The sequence below is a fragment of the Bufo bufo genome, chromosome 5, assembly GCF_905171765.1.
Source record: "Bufo bufo chromosome 5, aBufBuf1.1, whole genome shotgun sequence".
Taxonomy (NCBI): Eukaryota; Metazoa; Chordata; class Amphibia; order Anura; family Bufonidae; genus Bufo; species Bufo bufo.
Window position 1 is genome coordinate 87,774,963 of NC_053393.1, and position 23,589 is coordinate 87,798,551.

The window sequence follows — 23,589 nt, forward strand, 5'->3', positions numbered from 1 at the left end:
AACGTAGGAGATTTAAAGTATTTTGGGCCTCTTCTGACAAACTAGATTTGTGCTTCTTCTCTAGTGCTGAAATTTGAAGTAAAAGCTCATCTACTTTTTTAGCTCTTTGTTTCTTTACCCTGGTACCCAAACTAATCAATTCCCCCCTAACGACTGTTTTGTGGGCTTCCCATAATATGGTTTTTGAAGTTTCAGGTATATCATTCACTTTAAAATACTCTTGCATTTTATCATTAATCATGTCCCTATTAGTTAAGTCCTCTATAAGTGTGGTATTAAGCCTCCACGACCAAGCTTTAGGTGGTATATCTTGGAGTCTGAAGCCAAAACCAACAGGGGCATGGTCTGATATAGTTATAGACCCAATTGAGGAGCTAGTTACAGATGGCAGGGCATTATTAGACAAAAACAAGTAATCCAGCCTTTGGTAAGTTCCATGGACTTGGGAGAAAAAGGTATAGTCCTTATCACTAGGGTGGAGTATCCTCCATACATCCGAGATTCCCAAGCCCGCTAAACTAATTTGAATCCTGCGTATCTGTTTCCTGGAAATAGAGGTATGCTTGGACGTGGAATCCTTTGAAGAATCCAAAGCCAGGTTAAGGTCTCCCCCTACAATGAGAGTCCCTTCAGTAAACAACCTAAGCGCTTCCAGAGTCTGGACTACCCATGACACCTGCTTAATGTTCGGGGCGTATAAGGAGGCCAAAGTGACAATAGAGTTTAATATTTTACCCTTAATGAACAGAAATCTTCCTTCAGGATCTACTTTTTTATCTAGCACCACTAAAGGAATGTTGCTGTTCACCCCTATGGAGACACCCCTAGCTGCTGTCGAATAGGTAGCATGGTACCAGCAGTTAAAATGTTTGTTTACTATGTTGGGTACGTGTGAATGCCTAAAATGTGTTTCCTGCAGAAACACGATGTCTGCTTTTTCCTTCCTGAGCATATGATATACTTGGCTGCGTTTTTGAGGTGCATTCATCCCGTTCACATTCAGCGTCACTACCGTGACTTTAGCCATATGAAAAAAAGAGTGAGGTACATAAAGCGCATTATTACCAATCTCTGACTGACAAAGGGAGTAATAGAAACAAATAATGAACTAAAACTATAAATCGGCCCCTCATAAAAAACGAGGTAAGCCAAAAACCTACATTCGTAGATAACAAGAATGACATACATGTGGATGTATGTTGGGGGAGATGACTTATTGGTGAGAGCCACGATCTCCATCGGAACGCCACCACCGCGGCTAGGACATTGTGACAAACCTGCCCACTAATAAGGGAACCAATGAAAGTTATAATACCTTATATAATTGTATTAGTGACCTTGAGTCTGGAATCCCAATCAGTAACTAGGTCTACATAATCAGATTCTTAGTCGTCTCCATTAACCCACTGTGTGAAATACTTAACAATAAACTGTGAGAACAACCATAACTTATAGCGGCATAGTGACCTCTGACTCAGATTGGCATTATATTAAACATCATCAACAACAAACCAGACTTAGGCCCAAGTGATGTTAAGTCCCTTCATTCGGTCCTGAAAAAATTAAAGGGTTAGGCAGTATTATGAGAGTCTCACGTGAGGAACCTCAATCCGCAGGATCAGCTCTCTTCTTGGGGGATTTAAACTTCCCCGCACGATTCCATGGAGAGGGAACGGTTAACTTGGGGAGTTCATCGAAATCTGCCACTGGTAACCAGGGTGTTATTTCCATCGGTGCGATATCTAACGCCTCCCATATCTTCTGTAGGTCGTTCGGGTGTTTCACCAGGATCTGCCGCCCGTTTATGGTGGTACTGAGACCAAATGGAAACAGCCACCTCAAGGGATGCTTCCTAGCTCTCAATTCTGTCGTCAGCGGTCGCAGGGCCCTGCGTTTAGCAAGAGTGCTCGCGGCTAAGTCCTGAAATAGCAGAATCTTGCTGTTATCAAGTAGGACCTCTTCCTTTTCCCTCGCTGCTTTCAGGACATCTGCAGTGTCCAGATAATTAAGTAAGGCGCAAATTGTGTCCCGAGGGGGATCGCCTGCTGGAGGTTTCGGCCGCAAAGCTCTGTGGGCTCTTTCAATTGTAATGGCTGTCGCTCGGTCCGGTCCCAGTAGCATAGCAAATACATGACGGACCGTTTCCAGCAGATCATCCGGAGAGACCGTCTCTGGGATTCCTCTCAGTCTCACATTCTTCCGCCGACCCCGGTTTTCTTGGTCTTCAAGATAGAGGTAAGCATTATTTACCTGCGTGCGGAGCACTTGCATTTGTGATTGCACTCCTTTGCTGTGCTGGATGATCGCAGCTTGTGACTCCTCCAAGGCCTCCACTCTGTGTCCCACGTGCGTCACTTCAGCTTTTATATCGGCCAGTTCCTTCATAACTGGTGAGAGAGCTTGTGCCAGCGTATGTTTAAGAAAGGATCTGGTGATAGGTATCGGATCTTCCCGATCCGGAGGCTCAGAGTGGGCACAGGAGCTTGCCCCATCCGAATCATCTTCTTCATGTGCCGCGTCGCTGTAATCAGCCGGCGCCATTTTGCTGCGCTCGGCTGTTAGAGACAGCTTCTTTTGGAAGAATTTGTTCACGTCTCCATGAGACTTCTTGACCCTCGGGGTAGCCTCCGCTTCCTTCCCTCTCTCTTTGCTGGGTTTACCCATGATTTGGCAGAGAATAAAGCTATTGTAGCTGATAAGCCGGGTGGTGTGGTGAGGAGCTCAAGGTTCAAGCGTCCTGCACCATGCTCCGTTGGCTCCGCCCCCTGCTCAGAAATGATGATTATGGTGCCAGCCAAAAGATACGATCACCCGAGTGAGTCTGCTCTTTTGTCGGGTGATTGGCGTTACTTTTACCTTGGCCAATTATCTGGAACCAGTGTTTCAACAAATGTTCATCCCCGATAATTGACCGGATGATCTTCTAGAGTTCAAAGGACCTTTAGACTAATCATTTTGTCGTTCAGAAGTCAGTACTAAATTGTGTTAAATATTTTGTAATAATAATTTCCACTTTATTCATTGAGATACTAAATAAACATGAATGTAAACCTTTCACTCATTATTAATTTCTTATTGAATCACTAAAATTTTCAAATGAAATGTGATATATTCTACTATGCAGTCATTATGGTTTCTGCGTTCATTTTTAGGTCCACCTGAAAAGATCCCTACACCAACAAAACCTCTTCCTACAGTGCCACCACATCGGCCAAACCCACCAGCAGATCCTCGCAAGAATGACAGACAACCTCGACCTCCCAGACCTCCAAATGGGGGAGATAGGCCCTCTTATCCAGGAGTTAAGCCTAACATCTGTGATGGTAACTTCAACACCCTGGCTATATTACGCAGGGAGATGTTTGTCTTCAAGGTAAGATTAAGAAATATTGAACTTCAGGCCTTGATGCCTTGTGATGCTGAGAATTGACTGGTTCATAATTAGTGCTGACATGTTCTTGGATCCTACTTTGACCCTTCAACTACTGTATATGTGTTCACCATTTAAGGGTCTGTCCAGTCTTATGTCATTAATGCTTAGTGTCCCTGTACTTGAGCAAAAAGTACTTTTGATATATCATAGTGATATATCAAAGGTTTTGCGTGTTGGGGGTCCAAATGTTGAGAACCCACCGATCACTAGAATGACGCTATAGAAGGGCTTTCTTAGAGTGCTCTTTTAATTCGATGCAGGAGATGGACTGGAGATGGGCACGAAGACTTTCGACTGAGCCCGTCTTCAGCATCGAAGAACCCGCGTGCAGACATCTGCTGTGGTTTCTAAGCACTTAATTTGTGGCAGAAATAGGACATATCCGTAGGTTCAAAAATGCACTGAAAAAATCAACGGCCATTTGAAAGGCAATGAGGACTCCCCATTGAAATAATGGCACGTGAATTTGCCACAAAGAAAAGGTGCCTAAATCCACATGAAAAAAAGCCACCCAGGTTATTTTAATGGGTGTAGGTAATGGATAGCTCCATTCACTGGGAACATTCATGGATCTTAAAAATTGTGCAGAACTGGTTGTCATTATCTCATCTCCATACAAATTGAGCAAAAGGTGGCATGCTGTTGGGCCCTAGCAGCAACTACAATCTCTGGTATAATATACAACATCTAAAAATACCCATAAAATTGTGATTCAATTATGAATGGATTCAGAGTAATAGCAAGGTGTGGCTGTAGGACGTTAATAGGACTAAAAGAATAACCGTCCAAATAAAATATAACAGGAATGTACGTCTACTGAAATATGTCCATCACGTGATAAAGATCGGATGTGCATTCACGATTCACTACATACAATGGCCGTACGCGTTGTGCTGGAACTACGGTGTCAGCATCAATTATGACTAGATGGCGATAAACCATTTGTATTGTTGTCATTCACCCTCACGGTGCTAAATAGTTAGTGCTAGAACTGAAATCGATATGAGACATTTGATTGCTAGATGAACAGAAAGACGTCAGTACACATTGACTATGACCACACGGTCTTGCATTAAATAGAAAGGAGCATCCGTGATAGTGCTAAGTATGGTAACAATAAATACGGTGCAAGTTACGATTAAAAGGGTTGTCTCACTTCAGTAAATAGCATTTACAAGGCACTTACTAATGTATTGTGTTTGTCCATGTCGCCTCCTTTGCTGGCTGCATTCATTTTTTCATCACATTACATACTGTTCATCTCCAGGTGTTATGACCACCACTGCAGAGCAGATACGAGGTGGCCGGGACGAGAGCTGCTGCGCATGCGTGCCTTTGCCATCAGAGAGGCTGGGACTTTTTCCTATAGTGTGCAAGCACGGCCACTGCTGCTGGATTGCAGGATGTTCGTAACCCCTGGAAATAAGCAGTGTATAATATGATAGTAAAATGAAGCAAGCCAGTAAAGGAGGCAATATAAATCATTATTTGATGAAGTGAGACAACCCCTTTAGTGAGTTGTAAATTATCTGTGCCACTTACAATACCTCTCAGAAGTTCAAAACGTGGGCGCTGAAGCTGGTTTTGATCGATGACCTGTGGTGCTACACCTTATGCTTGTCCTTCCCGTTGTAAACCAGGCGTACGTTCTCATAGACCAAGGCATGCACATAAATCATTCTGAAGGTTGTAGTACTGCTCGGGTTGTCTGTATAGTTCAGCAGCAGTTGATTGTGTCTGAAATAATCTGTGTACTCCTGTATATTTTAGTACATCTTCTTAGTAGCATATAACCACAGAAGAACCTTCCACAATAGTCTGTTGTGGATCGCAACTTTATAAGGTCATAATAATGGATGCGGTGAAGGATTGACGCATTTCGGGGGACCCTGTCCCCTTCATCAGTAGCAAGCACCATTGTCTGATAGGTGCGAGTCCCAGAGAGAACGGAGCTGGGAAAGGTGGTGGAGGGCGCACTGTGCATGCGCAGCCGCCCTCCATTCACTTCTATGGGGCCGCCGAAAATAACCCTATTAAGAATGGTCCGTCTGGTCCCAGATGTGAAGACACACTCATCACTTTCTCTCATGTTTAAATGTGGCTCTCATGCTAAGATAGTGTTAATACATTTTAACCATTTCAAGACTATAACTTTTAAAATTTGAAGTATTACTGCACTTTATAAAATTTCCAATGCTTTGCACTTTAAAGGGGTTCTGTAGCTTTTCCTTACTGATCATCTATCTGTTTGAGAAGGCAGCAGCACTGACAGCAGCGCCCCAGCATTCCCACAGGCCCAGTGACGCCACGACTAGTATCACTGGCATGGGCGCGGCTAAGCTCTATGGAAGTGACTGGGGTTTATCCCCGCCCAGGCCAATGATACTACTCGTGACGTCACTGGGCCTGCGGGAAACAGTAAGAAGGCCACAGCGCTACTGTCAGCGCCTCTGCATTCTCAAACAACTGATCGACAGGGGTTCAGGGTGTCGGACCTCCGCCGAGGTTCTTACTGATGATCATTCCAGAGGATGGATCATCAGTAAGAAAAAGCTACAGAACCCCTTTAAGTTTCCTGACAGAATGCATAGGTTTACCTTTTCTCACCTTTATCAGTTTAAATTTTTTAGAGAGATGTTATCTATGTGAGATGTTCCAACAGTAAAATGGTATCCAAGGGCCGAACATACACTTGAAGGCTTATATTAACGTACAGTTGAAACCAGAAGTTTACATACACTATATAAAAAGACACATATGCATGTTTTTCTCAATATCTGACATGAAATCAGAATAAACCTTTCCTGTTTTTGATCAATTAGGATTACCATAATTATTATTATTTGCCAAATGCAGAATAATGAGAGAGAGAATGTTTTTAAGGCATTTGTATTACTTTCTGCAATGTCAAAAGTTTACATTACTATGTCTTTAACCCCTTATTGCAAAATTCCGTGCATGTACAGCGGGCGATGCTGTGCCAGAACACATTCCTCTGTATATGCACGGCGGGCTGATCGGGCGGGTGCAGGAGCTGCACCCGCCCGATCACTGCAGGGGCCCGGCAGTCCCTGATAGATGGGCCCCTGCTGTATCCGCAGACATCACTGTTTACAGCGATGCCGGCGGATTAACACCTTCTATGCTACGGGCTGACCGCGATATAGAAGTGGTTTGCGGCGGGTGAAGGAGCGCATTGGGTGGCCGATGTGTGACAAGGCAGCCCGATGCCGTGCAGAGGCTTCCCAATGCCTTGCATGGCATGGGGACCTGCCTTCTACGTGGGCCTAGGAGATCCAGTGCCAGGTTGTGTCTCCTAGGCAACCTGTTAGTGTATGACTCTGTGTAATACACTAACGGGCAATGCATTACAATACAGATGTATTGTAAAGCATTGCAGAGGGGATCAGACCCCCAAAAGTTGAAGTCCCAGAGTGGGACAGAAATAAAGTTTAAACAAAAAAAGTAAAAAGAAGTGTTTTCAATTAAAAAAAATAAAGTTTCAAGTTAAATAAATAAAAAAACGCCCTTCCCCTGATTTTATAATAAATTTTTTTTTTAAAAATGAAAAAACACACATATTAGGTATCGCCACGTCCGTAACGACCGGCTCCATAAATGTATGACATGATCCACGCTGTCCGATAGACACCATAAAAAAAAAAACAGTGTCAAGAAAAGCCATTTTTGTCACCTTACATATCGCCTTTCATATACATTTTCCATTCATTCTTGTGGAACACTTAAAGGGTTAACAAAGTTTGTAAAAGAGTTTTGAACTAATATGGGATCGCTTTTTTGGAGTTTCTACTCTAGGGGTGCATCAGGGGGGTTTCAAATGGGACATGGTGTCAAAAAACCAGTCCATCAAAATCTGCCTTCCAAAAACCATATTGCGCTCCTTTCCTTCTTCACCCTGCCGTGTGGCCATACAGCAGTTTACGACCACATATGGAGTGTTTCTGTAAACTACAGAATCAGGGCAATAAATATTGAGTTTTGTTTGGCTGTTAACTTTCGCTTTGTTAGCGGAAAAATAATGATTAAAATGGAAAACCTGCCAAAAAAGTGAAATTCTGAAATTTCATCTCCATTTTCCGTTAATTCTTGTGGGACACCTAAAGGGTTAACAACGTTTGTAAAATCAGTTTTGAATACTTTGAGGGGTGTAGTTTCTAAAATGGGGGAATTTTTGGGTGGTTTCTATTATGTAAGCCTCACAAAGTGACTTCAGACCTGAACTAGTCCTTAAAAAGTGGGTTTTAGAAATTTTCTGAATAATTTCAAGATTTGCTTCTAAACTTCTAAGCCTTGTAACATCCCCCAAAAATAAAATGGCATTCACAAAATGATCCAAACATGAAGTTGACATATGGGAAATGTAAAGTAATAACTATTATATGAGGTATGGCTATCTGTTTTAAAAGCAGAGAAATAGAAATTTGGAAAGTTGCTAATTTTTCCACATTTTTGGTAAATTTTGTATTTTTTTAATAAATAAAAATTAAATATTTACCACTGTCATGAATATGTAACGAGAAAATAGTCTCAGAATGGCTTGGATAAGTAAAAGCGTTTTAAAGTTATCACCACATAAAGTGACACATGTCAGATTTGCAGTCTGGTCCTTAAGGTGAAAAATGACCAGGTCCTTAAGGGGTTAAACAATTCTGGACTGCTCATATGATGATGTCATGTGTTTGGAAGCTTCTTTTAGGTTTGTTGGCAACATCTGAGTTAATTAGAGACACACCTGTGGATGTATTTAAATTCACTCCTGAAACACACTGCTCCATGGGAAAGTCTAAAGAAAGTCTAAAGAAATCAGCCAAGATATCAGGAAGAGTATTGTGGATTTGCACAAGTCTGGCTCAACCTTGGGTGCAATTTTAATATACTTGAAGGTGCCTCGTTCATCTGTACAAACAATTATACACAAGTACAAACAAGATGGGAATGTCCAGCCATCATACCGCTCAGGAAGGAGATGGGTTCTGTGTCCCAGAGATGAACGTGCTTTGGTCTGACATGTGCATATCAACCCAAGAACAAAAGCAAAAGACCTTGTGAAGATGATGGCGGAAGCTGGTAAGATTGCGTCAATATCCACAGTGAAACGAGTACTGTATCAACATGGGCTGGAAGGCCACTCTGCCAGGAAGAATCCATTACTCCAAAAGAAGCATTAAAAAGCCAGATTAATGTTTGCAAATGCACACAGGATCAAAGACCTACATTTTTGGAGATATGTCCTGTGGTCTGACGAAACAAAAATTTAACTTTTTGGCCATAATGACCATCGATATGTTTGGAGGAAAAAGGGAGAAGCTTGGAAGCCTAGGAACACTATCCCAACTGTGAAACACGGGGGTGGCAGCATAATGTTGTGGGGTTGTTTTGCTGCAGGAGGGACTGGTGCACTTCACAAAATAGATGGCATCATGAGGAAAGAAGATTATGCGGAAATACTGAAGCAACATCTCAAGACATCAGCCAGGAAGTTAAAGCTTGGGCGGAAATGGGTCTTCCAAATGGACAATGACCCGAAGCATACTACCAAACTGGTTACACAGTGGCTTAAGGATAACAAAGTCAATGTTTTGGAATGGCCATCACAAAGCCCTGGTCTCAATCCTATTGAAAAATTATGGGCAAAGCTAAAAAGGCAGGTGCGAGCAAGGCGGCCAACAAACATGGCTCTGTTACACCAGTTTTGTCAGGAGGAATGGGCCCAAATTCCGACCAACTATTGTGAGGAGCTTGTGGAAGGATATCCAAAACGTTTGACCCAAGTCATACAGTTTAAGGGCAATGGTACCAAATATTAATGAAATGTATGTAAACTTTTGACTTTGCAGAAAGTAATAAAAATGACTTAAAACATTATCTCTTTCATTATTCTGGCATTTGGCAAATAATAATAATAATTATGGTAATCCTAATTGATCAAAAACAGGAAAGGTTTATTCTGATTTCATGTCAGAAATTGAGAAAAACATGCACATGTGTCTTTTTATATAGTGTATGTAAACTTCTGGTTTCAACTGTATATGTCATTTATTCCTATCTTATCCTGTTTTAATCATATTACTTACCCAATACTAATACATTTTAGCCATAAACATCACACGTGCTGTGCTCACTTATTAATTACCTGCAACTGCCACTAGAGGGAGTCTGCTAAAGACACATTCGTGTTTTTGCTCCTAAACTCCCCCTAGTGGTGGCTGAAAATAGACAGAATTTTATATTCTGTCTTCCCTGGTTCATTATTTCAGTGAACACAGAGGAGCCTTTTCTATAAGGTAAGCAATTTCACTGCACCAAGGCTACCTGGATATCGCATGATTCCCCTGCAAACCTCACAGTCTCTGCAGTGTCAGAACAGGATTTATTGAAGGAGGTTTCACCCTGGTACATATCTGGCCTCTACACCAGTATTTCATTTTACAAACCCATTTAACTCCTCTAATATTTCATAGCAGTTCAGGATTTGAGGTAATATCCCTCTATTAATTTATTGCTGCACAGAGGCATCACCGATATCTCGCGATGTGGATAGGAGACACTGCATTTTGTAAATCAATATTCAATTACTTATGTCTGCAATATTTTACATTAATTAAGAATATTGATGTGGAGCTCTGGCTCTGTGCATTAAAGTTTCACTACAAAATTTGCAATATAGTAAAGCTTTACTTAGAATACCATTTCATTTTCATAGTGGCTTTTTATGTTCCTAGATACTGAATGTGTCCTATTTTATAAATAATAAAACGTAGACATATTTAAATTCACACTTTGTGGTTTAAAATGAGCTCTCTCGGCATACACATTAAAAGCCTATCTGCTTTATGGGCAGCTTTTAAGGGACCATCTGTATTTTAAAGGAATAGTTAAAGGAAAGATAGATAGCTCCAAGTCGTTGTCACTTGCAAAGCGTGGCCTCCATGGTTTGCTTTATCTAGCACATCCTACAGATAATCAGACTTAGATCTGGGGAACTTGAAGTCAACACCTTGAATGATTTGTCATTTTTCTCAAGCCATCCCTGTATCATTAGGGACAACTATTGCGATGTAGTGGTGTACTTGTTGTTAAAGGGCTTCTGTCACCCCACTAAACATATATATATTTTTTTGGTTTACTTATAATCCCTATCCTGCCATATTGCTATACCTTATGTTATTAATAATTTTCGTTCAGTAGATTTTGCAAAAAACTTACTTTTATGATATGCTAATTACCTTTCTACCAGCAAGTAGGGCGTCTACTTGCTGGTAGCAGCCGCAGAAAACCGCCCCCTCCTCTTGTTGATTGACAGGGCCAGCCGCGATCTCCTCCCCCCAGGCGGCCCTGTCAGCATTTCAAAGATCGCGCGCCTGTGTTGATTCGGCACAGGCGCTCTGAGATAAGGAGGCTCGCCTCCTCAGCACTCCCTCAGTGCGCCTGCGCCGATGACGTCACCGAAAGAGAAGACGTCATCGGCGCAGGTGCACTGAGGGAGTGCTGAGGAGGCGAGCCTCCTTATCTCAGAGCGCCTGCGCCGAATCAACACAGGCGCGCGATTTTTGAAATGCTGACAGGGCTGGTCGGAGGAGGAGATCGCGGCTGGCCCTGTCAATCAACAGGAGGAGGGGGCGGTTTTTTGCGGCTGCTACCAGCAAGTAGACACCCTATGTAATTAGCATATTATAAAAGTACGTTTTTGGACATATCTTCTGAACGAAAATGATTAATAACATAAGGTATAGCAATATCGCAGGATAGGGATTATAAGTACACAAAAAAATATATATCAGTTTAGTGGGGTGACAGAAGCCCTTTAAGTTGATACATGTCAAAGTAACATCCACATGAGTGGCAAGATCCAAGGTTTCACACCAGAATACTGCCCAGTGTCCACGGTCTCTGCTAATTGACCATAACATTGTAAGGTGGGGAATGCTTTATCAGAAGAGGCAGAATAGAGAAAGTAGATGCTGGCCCCTTGTTTCATGTGTGAGGTCATCAGGATAGGGCCCCATATACGACCTGACACAATGTCCATGAGTGCAGCTGTGAGCCGTGTGTCGTGCACTCCACCCCCTGCTGAGGGTGAGTGCTAAATGAGGGCCTGCTGCAGCAGCAGTCTGATAAAGGCTTCTGCAAGTGAGTGTGCTGAAGGGAAGTGGCACAATAGTGCCAAAAGCTACCCATCCCCTGGCTGGGGGTGTGCCACAGACCAGGCCTGCAATGCGTGGGATTTGAGCAGCAGCCACAGAGACACCTGCAGCACTGATGTCCAGAGACTCACACCATGACTAAAGTGCCAGGTGAGATTTGGATCCCCTGTGAGAAAAGGCAGCTGGAGAAGTGTTAGGGCCTTTGGGCCAAAGAGCAGCCACTACCTTGGTCAGTGCATCAGCCCCTGGAAACCTCTGAATCGGAGGGACAGGTTGAGTATGGTGACTCCGCAGCCATGCCCTGGAGATTTACCGTAGTGTGATGGCAGTAAGTAGACTGGAGACCCCGAGCTGGACACCTGGGGCCTAGTGTCCTCACATTGCCGCCATAGCAGGGAGAATTCGCTTGGAACTACTTTTGTATTTTAGCATGCCTTAACCTTTGTTCCCCTTGTAGATAAGCAGGTTATGTTGCAAGCAGTTGTAGAGTAGTGGACATCCCTGTGCAAGTGCCCCATTTACCCTTCCTACAATATGTCCGTGATCTAAGCCCTGTGGCATATAAGGAGCACTCAGAGGACATTTCTCTGGCAGCATCTATGTCATTTTAAAGAGCAATTCCACCAGGTTGTGGTGAGTAACAGTTTGTTTAGCAGCTGACAGCAAAATGCCATTCTCTCAGCATGAACTGTCAGTTGCCGAGACCCTGATGCAAAAGGCACATACAGTTGTCACTTTTGCCTAAATGTCAGCGGCAGTAGTAGAATAAAATCAACACTAAAATTCTAGTTTACTAAGTTACTACTAGTTTTACATTTGAGACATAAATGCACAGTATCTTTATGTTGCAGCCTAATACAATGTGCGATTTCTACCTGAATAAGAAATTGATCAAAATAACCCATGAAACAAAGTTAAGTAAACATATAATCCATATTGTTTCCTTGATTAACACTTTGCTCCTCACTTCATCCATGGTGCTTGGTTGACTGACTATTTTAAAATTAACCATAAAATATGATGCTTTTTTCAGTAGCCAAGACCAGAGGAAATCACTGTGAAGGCTGCTTATTCAGTTGATGTCTGATTGCTAAATGGGAAAAATCAATCACGATGGAATTACGTAGCGGGACGCTATAACATTTTATACCACCCATAAATAGCTTGTTCTACATTCAAATGTCACTGCAATTGCTCTGACACATTTGTATATTTACTGCCCATAGTATTTATAGTCTTCCATTCTGGTCAGAGAACTCTGGAAGATTAGTTTATGCAGTAAAGGGTACATATCCAAAAAAAAGGCAGTACTACAGCATTCATGGAATTTAAAGGGGTTGACCCATGAAAAATATTATACAGCTTTCAAACCAGCACCTTTTGGAATTGCATGTAATTAAAAATGTATTATAGCTACTGAGTTATTCAATGAAATCTATCAGTATAGCGCCACCTGCTTTTTGTTTTTTTTTTCTTATTTCTTTGTCCAGCTCACTGAGATGGCCGCACATGCTCAGTTTCATCCTTCTGCTGCCTCGTGAGTTGAAGTAGGGAGATCATGGACACGCTTCAGCAGAACAGACACTCCCCGTGAGGAGAGGACAACCTCTTTAACCACTTCCCGACGACCGCCCATACTCTATAATAAAATCCCTCTCTGCCTGCGATGTGTCCGTGCGTGTGTGCCTATGTGAAATGCGCGGTGTGTCGTCCAATAGAATCGCTGCGCACCACACAGCCATCCGGACCTCCCACATCAGTGCGCCACCGGCCAATACAAACACGGCGCACCTCAGGCCCACATCAACAGCACGGTAACATCAAAGCTGCCCCACACGCCGCAGGTACTGCACACAACTGTGCCGGCCGCCCGGACCGCCCACGTCAGCACACCGGCGGCCAATAAAAACACGGCGCACCTCAGGCCACATAGATATGTATGTCAGCTGTTTGTCGCTACAATATGCGCTAGAATTGGCCGGCGCGCAGAGCAATCGCTCTGGCCAATCAACGCCGCCCGCGCCATCCATGGAACACTGTGTGATGATTGCTCTGTGCGCTGACCAATTCTAGCGCCCGATATTGTAACGGGCATAATGATAGTGGGCACGGAGGCATATGCCGGAGGCCCCACCATGGTGTCATTGAGCATAATGGAAGTGGTAGTGCTTTTATTCCCCCCTTTTTCCCCCTTTTTTTCCCTTGATTTGTGTTCTTTTTTCAGCTATGTGACAGTATTCTGAGGTGATTAAATAAATGATTCTGATTGGTTCCTGATTACTTACCTGTTGCTGAGGCACCTGATTTCTGCCAGCATTTAATTGGAGAATGGAGTTCCAGTGGCAGGAAATTCAAGTATTTATAGACGGTCTCGGCAGGTCTGGAGCTTGTCCGTCGCGGAGCCTGGAAGAAGACGTTCTCCCACCCGCCCTACCTCCCTTAAAGAAGTTGTGGTCCTGAGTTAGAGGGGGTTAGTCACCCAGCTTTGCTGGGGGGACAATTGTGGACTTAATGAATATTTAATGATTATTTATTTATTGGTTAATTAATTATTCATGGTTTTTATACTGCTGTACAGCCTCTCTGGGGGGTGTATTTCCCATGTAACTGGGGCTACAATGTCAGCCCCAGTTACAAGAGAAATCAATAGTGAAAAAAAAAAAAAGTGAAGTTAAATGTCCCTCAGAAGTCTTGTATGACCTTAGTGTAAAATAAAAAAAATAAAAAAATAAAGTGTTAAAAAAATAAAATAAAAAAAGGTTTCACATGTAAACATAAAAAAATGTATTAAGTAATTTAAAAAAATCTTAAAAGTAGAAACAAATATAATAATTTGACATATTTGGTATTGCCACGTCCGTAACGGCCGGCTATATAAATATATCACATGATCCACCTGGTCTGATAAACACCATAAAAAAAAAGAGTAAAAAAAAAAGCGATTTTTGTCGCCTTACATCCAAAAAAGTGCAACACCAAGTGATCAAAAAGGCGTATGTCCCACAAAATTGGACCAATAAAACAGTCACCTCATTCTGCAAAAAATGAGCCCCTACATAAGAAAATCGCTTAAAAAAAAAATAAATAAATCTATAGCTCCCAGAACATGGAGACATTAAAACATGCTATTATTGTGTTAAAGTAAAATAAATAAAAAAGTATACATATTAGGTATTGCCGCGTCAGTAACAACCAGCTCTATAAAAATATCACATGACCTAACCCCTCACGTGAACACCGTAATAAAAATAAAATAAAAACAGTGCCAAAAAAGCAATTCTTTGTCACCTAACATCACATAAAATGACTTCATACCTGAACTGGTCCTTCAAAAGTGGGTTTTGGAAATTTTCAGAAAAATTTCAAGATATGCTTCTAAACTTCTAAGCCTTCTAACGTCCCCAAAAAATAAAATGGCATTCTCAAAATGATCCAAACATGAAGTTGACATATGGAAAATGTAAAGTAATAACTATTATATGACGTATTACTATCTGTTTTAAAAGCAGAGAAATAGAAATTTGGAAAGTTGCAAATTTTTCCCAATTTTTGGTAAATTTGGGTATTTTCTTTTATAAATAAAAATGAAATATTTTTATTCAAATTTACTACTGTCATAAAGTACAATATGTGACGAGAAAACAGTCTCAGAATGGCTTGGATAAGTAAGGCCTCTTTCACACTTGCGTTGTTGGGATCCGGCATGCACTTCCGTTGCCGGAGGTGCCTGCCGGATCCGTAACAACGCAAGTGTACTGAAAGCATTTGAAGACGGAACCGTCTTCCAAATGCGTTCAGTGTTACTATGGCACCCAGGACGCTATTAAAGTCCTGGTTGCCATAGTAGGAGCGGGGAGCGGGGGAGCGGTATACTTACCGTCCGTGCGGCTCCCGGGGCGCTCCAGAGTGACGTCAGAGCGCCCCATGCGCATGGATGACGTGATCCATGTGATCACGTGATCCATGCGCTTGGGGCGCCCTGACGTCACTCTGGAGCGCCCGGGGAGCCGCACGGACGGTAAGTATGCTGCTCCCCTGCTCCCCGCTACACTTACCATGGCTGTCAGGACTTTAGCGTCCCGGCAGCCATGGTAACCACTCTGAAAAAGCTAAATGTCGGCTCCGGCAATGCGCCGAAACGACGTTTAGCTTAAAGCCGGATCCGGATCAATGCCTTTCAATGGGCATTGATCCCGGATCCGGCCTTGCGGCAAGTCTTCAGGATTTTTGGCCGGAGCAAAAAGCGCAGCATGCTGCGGTATTTTCTCCGGCCAAAAAACGTTCCGTACCGGAACTGAAGACATCCTGATGCATCCTGAACGGATTTCACTCCATTCAGAATGCATTAGGATAATCCTGATCAGTATTCTTCCGGCATAGAGTCCCGACGACGGAACTCTATGCCGGAAGACAATAACGCAGGTGTGAAAGAGCCCTAAAAGCGTTTTAAAGTTATCACCACATAAAGTGACACATGTCAGATTTTCAAAAATCAGTCTGGTCCTTAAGGTGAAAAATGACCAGGTCCTTAACCCCTTAACGGGCACACGGCAGGGCGCAGAAAGAAAGGAATGCCATACAGTTTTTGGAAGGCAGATTTTGCTGGACTGTTTTTTTTGACACAATGTCCCACTTGAAGCCCCCCTGATGCACCCCTAGAGTAGAAACTCCATAAAAGTGACCCCATCTAAGAAACTACACCCCTCAAGGTATTCAAAACTGATTTTGCAAATGTCATTAACCCTTTAGGTGTTCCACAAGAATTAATGGAAAATAGAGATACAATTTCAAAATTTCACTTTTTTGGCAGATTTTCCATTTTAATAATTTTTTTCCAGTTACAAAGCAAGGGTTAACAGCCAAACCAAACTCAATATTTATGGCCCTGATTCTGTAATTTACAGAAACACCCCATATGTGGTCGTAAACAGCTGTACCGGCACACGGCAGGGCGCAGAAGGAAAGGAATGCCATACGGTTTTTGGAAGGCAGATTTTGCTGGACTGTTTTTTTTTACACCATGTCCCATTTGAAGCCCCCCTGATGCACCCCTAGAGTAGAAACTCCAAAAAAATTGCCCCATTTTAGAAACTACGGGATAGGGTGGCAGTATTGTTGGTACTAGTTTAGGGTACATATGATTTTTGGTTGCTCTATATTACACTTTTTGTGAGGCAAGATAACAAGAAATAGCTGTTTTGGCACCGTTTTTATTTTTTGTTATTTACAACATTCATCTGACAGGTTAGATCATGTGATATTTTTATAGACCAGCTTGTCACAGATGCGGCGATACCTAATATGTATACTTTTTTTTATTTATGTAAGTTTTACACAATGATTTCATTTTTGAAGCAAAAAAAATCATGTTTTAGTGTTTCCATAGTCTGAGAGCCATAATCTTTTCAGTTTTTGGGCGATTACCTTAGGTAGGGTATGATTTTTGCGGGTTGAGATGACGGTTTTATTGGCACTATTTTGGGGTGCGTGTGACTTTTTGATCACTTGCTATTACACTTTTTGTGATGTAAGGTGACAAAGAATTGTTTATTTAGCACAGTTTTTATTTTACATTTTTTACGGTGTTCATCTGAGGGGTTAGATCATGTGATATTTTTATAGAGCTGGTCAATACGGACGCGGCGATACCTAATATGTATACTTTTTTTTTTTTATGTAAGTTTTACACAATAATATCATTTTTGAAACAAAAAAAAAATCATGTTTTAGTGTCTCCATATTCTGAGAGCCATAGTTTTTTCAGTTTTGGGCGATTATCTTAGGGATGAGATGACGGTTTGATTGGCACTATTTTGGGGTGCATATTTTCTATCTTTTGCAGAACGGACATACAGAAGATGTGGACAGAAGACGTCGGTGTGCTTTCCGCATCCGTATGTTCGTTTCACAAAAGACAAAGCGTGCCCTATACTTGACCACAAAATGCGGTTCACAGATCCATTGAAGCCGATGGATCCACCAAAAAATGGATGCAAAACAGACGTCGTCCATATTTTGTGGACTGCAGTCAGGTGAACGCACCCTCACTATGTAGCTTTCTAGTTATCGTTGATGGATGATTAAGGTTTTCTAGCACTGAGATGCCTTCTGTATGATCAATACTGGACTTGATGTGACAGATTTGAGTTCCTTCACACTTCATGCGGTGCATACTGGCATCTTGTTTGAGAGGACTACACCTCTGGTAGATGAGTTTATAATGCATGCTCGGCGATCATCTTAAAGAGCTTTCATTGTACAAGACGTTTTGGTGGTCAGAAGTTTCCTACACATCTGGACTCTATCTAACGCCTGTTTCCAGCCTAACCCTAGCTTTACTGTCTTTTGTTGCATTCACAGTCATTTCATGTATGAATGGACAGAGATAATTGGACAGGTTGCAGAGATCGTCTTCATGTTGTCCTCTTTACAGTTGCCCTTTTTTACCTTCTTAGTATTAGACCCTATTATTATACAACGTACATTGTATTTACTATTCGGCTCTATGTTCATCTAGTGCAGCCTGTTCCATATATACCCTGTATACAAACCAAGGATGTCATTAGGTATGTTTGTCTCTCCCTTCCACATAACACTTCCTTTAATTGTTAAATCCATGACCTTTCTATTCTTGTAGTTTATTAAACAGGAAAAGGGGCCTTCTGCTCTTTTCCTCCAGGCTACAGACTATGATCATGATGCTGTGAAATTAGTATACCGTGCTGATACTGTATGTCTACAATAGCATTTGACTTCGATTAAATATTACTAGCTACATCCTCTGCATTTTTAACCAAATGTCAGTGGGATGTCCCCACAGGCATACCATCAGTAAATTGTGAAATACAGTAATATTGACTAGGATCCAATCATGCTTGTCTGGAAGCCTCTCCAGAATGAGTAAATCATAGCAATTTAAATTCTGTCATACAATTTTATTAAATACTGTACATGAGATCTCAAAGGCTATAGACACTGTTGCATAGATTGTTTAGAATTGTTTATTTTCTTCCTAAATGCAAAGTTAAGCAACTTTCTAGTTTTCATTAAAAATGTCCTACCATTTTGACTCTGCAGAGTGTGTGTAATTCCTTCACCTAGCTGCTGATGCTGCTAAATCTGTCAGCATTCTGCTCCTGTTTCTGGCGCTCTCTGTTTTCCTATTTCTCTTCCCTCGGGCTTAGGCGATCCCATTGCACGGCCATATCCGTGCAAATTCCGCAGACCGATCCAGACCCATTCAGCTTGAATGGGTCCGTGATCCGTCCGCACCGCAAAAAATAGAACATTTTTTAGCAGTGCGAAGGCACAGAGAGAAACCCCACATAAGCAGTCTGTAGTGCTGCCTTGGGGTTCCGTGCCTTCGTTCCGCTCACTTCTTCCAGATTGCGGAACCATTCAAATCAATGGGTCCGCATCTGTGATTTGAAGCAAACGGCCGGGGCCCGTATATATTGCGGAGCTGCTGTTTGCGAACCACAATACACGGTCGGCACACAGTCGTGTTCATGAGCCCTTACAGGTGAAACTCGAAAAATTAGAATATCGTGCAAAGTTTATTTATTTCAGTAATGCAACTTAAAGGGGTTGTCCGGGTTCAGAGCTAAATCGCGAAGGGCACGGGCATTTTTGTTTTCAATAACACACTGCCGGGCGTTAACTTCCGCCCGGCAGTGTGTTCAGTGACGTCACCGGCTCTGAGGGGTGGGCTTTAGCTCTCCCCTAGCCGTTTTACTGGCTAGGGCAGAGCTAAATCCCGCACATCAGTGCCGGTGACGTCACCGGGGTTCCTGTCAGCCCCATGGAGAGCCCCGGTTCGTCACCGGAACTCCTAAAAATGCCTTTGCCCTGTGCAATTTAGCGTAGGGCAAAGGAGAGCATCGGAGCATGAACTGCTCCGATGCTCATGTCAGGGGTGCTGCCGGGGTGAAAATGGAGGGATGTCTGGGTTCAGCTCTGAACCCGGACAACCCCTTTAAAAGGTGAAACTAACATATGAGATAGACTCATTACATGCAAAGCGAGATATTTCAAACCTTTATTTGTTATAATTTGGATGATTATGGCTTACAGCTTATAAAAACCCCAAAGTCACAATCTCAGGTACCCTTTGCTCAGGGGGTATGGACTAATTGGCTGACTAGAGTGTGACACTTTGAGCCTAGAATATTGAACCTTTTCACAATATTCTAATTTTAAGTTGCATTGCTGAAATAAATGAACTTGCACGATATTGAAATTTTTTGAGTTTCACCTGTAGTGTTAGATAGCAGCAGGGAGGGGGAGGAGGTGGTACATGGCAGATTGAAGAGTAGAAAGAGGGTTGTGTGCCTGGTAGTACATCAGTTTTATTGGTATCTTCACCGTACACATCAGTTGTTTTCACCATGGACTTCACTGTCTATACACTGCCATTTTTTGTAAAGCACTGGTGTGACTTTCTGACTTAATATATTTCTAAATGTGTGCATCTAATTTTACAGGATCAATGGTTCTGGAGAGTTAGAAAAAATAAAGTAATGGATGGATATCCTATGCAGATAAGTGTCTTCTGGAGGGGACTGCCACCGAGTATTGACGCGGTCTATGAAAATAGTGAAGGAAACTTTGTTTTCTTTAAAGGTAAGAGGCAACAAAACGGTAATATGATCCCAAAGTTTAAATGAAACTGGTTCCTACATAAGACATCGATGATGATGATGAGCTGAAGGTAGTCAATGGGAATCGGGCTTTATATAACAGAAGTTAATCCTGTAATTGTTAGCTTTATTTCAATATGAAATTATCAGTTTTGTTCTTATTTTGAGTAATCTTTAATTATAAGTAATGTGACATTTAGCCCATAGTTGAATAGTCAATCATTTTTGATAGACTTAATAAAAGGGGTTTTATTGTGCAAAGGTAATAAACCTAAAAGAAAAACCTATATATATTTGGAAAGTAACTTTATCAAGGTAATTATGCAGCAAAATGAATGTCGCAAAATTTACAATGTTTTTTTTCCATGCCCACAGAGAGTCATTAAGAATTAACCAGTAAAATTTTGTGTACCCCAAAATGGTGCCATTAAAATTGCAACTTCTTCTGCAGAAAACAAGCCGTCATACGGATACATCAACAGAAAAATAAAAATACTTACAGCTCTTGGAATGCAACGATCAGAAAAAGAAAAAAAAAGAAAATGCTTGGTCACTAAGGCCTGTTTCACACTTGTGGTGTTAATTCCGGTTTTGAAATCCGGCAGAGGATCTTAAACCCGGAAGTTAAATGGATCTGTTGATTTTGCACATCAGGATGCATCCATTCCGTTAGGATGCGATTGTGTGAAATCAAAATGGAACAAACTGGATCCATCACTAAATACATTGAAAGTCAATGGGTGACAGATCAAGTATTTTAGGATCCTAAAAAAATGGATCCGTCACCATTGACTTACATTGTTTTTAGTGACAGTTACAGCTTGTTCCGTTTCTATGACCGGACACAAAATCGCAGCTTGCAGCGGTTTTGTGTCCATCACAAAACGGAATGCTGAGGGAACGGAAAACATCCTGATGCATCCTGAACGGATCTCTTTCCATTCAGAATGCATTAGGACTAAACAGAATGTGAAACAGGCCTAAGCCCTAAAATACATACGGGGAAGGGGTTGAGCCCTAAGTTGCATATTTTTAAAAACACTTATTTCTCCTAAACGCAGCGAATGACCAGGGGGAGACAGGTTTGTTTTTAACCCCTTAAGGACTCGGCCCTATTTCACCTTCTGGACATTTTTTGCAAATCTGACCAGTGTCACTTTAAGTGCTGATAACTTTAAAACGCTTTGACTTATCCAGGCCATTCTGAGATTGTTTTTTCGTCACATATTGTACTTGATGACACTGGTAAAATGAAGTAAAAAAAAATCATTTTTATTTGTAAAAAAATACTAAATTTAGCAAAAATTTGTCCAAAATTGCAAATTTTCCAAGTTTCAATTTCTCTACTTCTATAATACATAGTAATACCTCCAAAAATAGTTAGTACTTTACATTCCCCATATGTCTACTTCATGTTTGGATCATTTTGGGAATGATATTTTATTTTTTGGGGATGTTACAAGGCTTAGAAGTTTAGAAGCAAATCTTGAAATTTTTCAGAAATTTTCAAAAACCCAATTTTTAGGGACCACACCCCTAAAACTAAACTACACCCCTCAAGGTATTCAAAACTGATTTTACAAACTTTGTTAACCCTTTAGGTGTTCCACAAGAATTAATGGAAAATAGAGATACAATTTCAAAATTTCCCTTTTTTGGCAGATTTTCCATTTTAAATTTTTTTTTCCAGTTACAAAGCAAGGGTTAACAGCCAAACCAAACTCAATATTTATTTGCCCTGATTCTGTAGTTTACAGAAACACCCCATATGTGGTTGTAAACTACTGTACGGGCACGCGGCAGGGCGCAGAAGGAAAGGAATGCCATACGGTTTTTGGAAGGCAAATTTTGCTGGACTGGTTTTTTTCGACACCATGTCCCATTTGAAGCCCCCCTGATGCACCCCTAGAGTAGAAACTCCATAAAAGTGACCCCATCTAAGAAACTACACCCTCAAGGTATTCAAAACAGATGTTACAAACATCGTTAACCCTTTAGATGTTCCACAAGAGTTATTGGCAAATGGAGATGAAAGTTCAGAATTTCAATTTTTGGCAAATTTTCCATTTTAATCCATTTTTCCCAGTAACAAAGCAAGGGTTAACAGCCAAACAAAACTCAATATTTATGGCCCTGATTCTGTAGTTTACAGAAACACCCCATATGTGGTCGTAAACAGCTGTACGGGCACACGGCAGGGCGCAGAAGGAAAGGAACGACACCATGTCACATTTGAAGCCCCCCTGATGCACCCCTAGAGTAGAAACTCCAAAAAAGTGGCCCCATTTTAGAAACTATGGGATAGGGTGGCAGTATTGTTGGTACTAGTTTAGGGTACATATGATTTTTGGTTGCTCTATATTACACTTTTTGTGAGGCAAGATAACAAGAAATAGCTGTTTTGGCACCGTTTTTATTTTTTGTTATTTACAACATTCATCTGACAGGTTAGATCATGTGATATTTTTATAGACCAGGTTGTCACGGATGCGGCGATACCTAATATGTATACTTTTTTTTATTTATGTAAGTTTTACACGATGATTTCTTTTTTGAAATAAAAAAAATCATGTTTTAGTGTTTCCATAGTCTGAGATCCATAATTTTTTCAGTTTTTGTGCGATTACCTTGGGTAGGGTATGACTTTTGCAGGATGAGATGACGGTTTTATTGGCACTATTTTGGGGTGCGTGTGACTTTTTGATCGCTTGCTATTACACTTTTTTTGATGTGAGGTGACAAAAAATGGTTTATTTAGCACAGTTTTTATTTTTTACGGTGTTCATCTGAGGGGTTAGGTCATGTGATATTTTTATAGAGCCGGTCGATACAGACGCGGCGATACCTAATATGTATACTTTTTTTATTTATGTAAGTTTTACACAATGATTTCTTTTTTGAAGCAAAAAAAATCATGTTTTAGTGTTTCCATAGTCTGAGAGCCATAGTTTTTTCAGTTTTTGGGCGATTGTCTAAGGTAGGGTCTTATCTTTTGCGGGATGAGATGACGGTTTGATTGACACTATTTTGGGGTGCATATGACTTTTTGATCGCTTGCTATAACACTTATTTTGATGTAAGGTGACAAAAAATGGTTTATTTAGCACAGTTTATATTTTTTACGGTGTTCATCTGAGGGGTTAGGTCATGTGATATTTTTATAGAGCCGGTCGATACAAACGCAGCGATACCAAATATGTATACTTTTTTTTATTTATGTAACTTTTACACAATAACAGCTTTTTTAAAACCAAAAAAATTATGTTTTAGTGTCTCCATATTCTGAGCCATAGTTTTTTTTATTTTTTGGGCGATTGTCTCAGGTAGGGGCTCATTTTTTGCGGCATGAGGT

At 41.4% G+C, this 23,589-nt stretch overlaps 1 protein-coding gene across 1 annotated transcript in view; it reads left to right on the plus strand.

Moving 5' to 3' along the window:
• MMP16 (matrix metallopeptidase 16) overlaps positions 1-23,589 on the plus strand; it is a 243,756-nt gene that overhangs the window by 192,665 nt on the left and 27,502 nt on the right. Inside the window, exons 6-7 of the mRNA XM_040431288.1 lie at positions 3,153-3,373; positions 20,082-20,220. Of these exons, the coding sequence (XP_040287222.1) occupies positions 3,153-3,373; positions 20,082-20,220 (360 nt within the window). The remainder of the gene's footprint in view (positions 1-3,152; positions 3,374-20,081; positions 20,221-23,589) is intronic.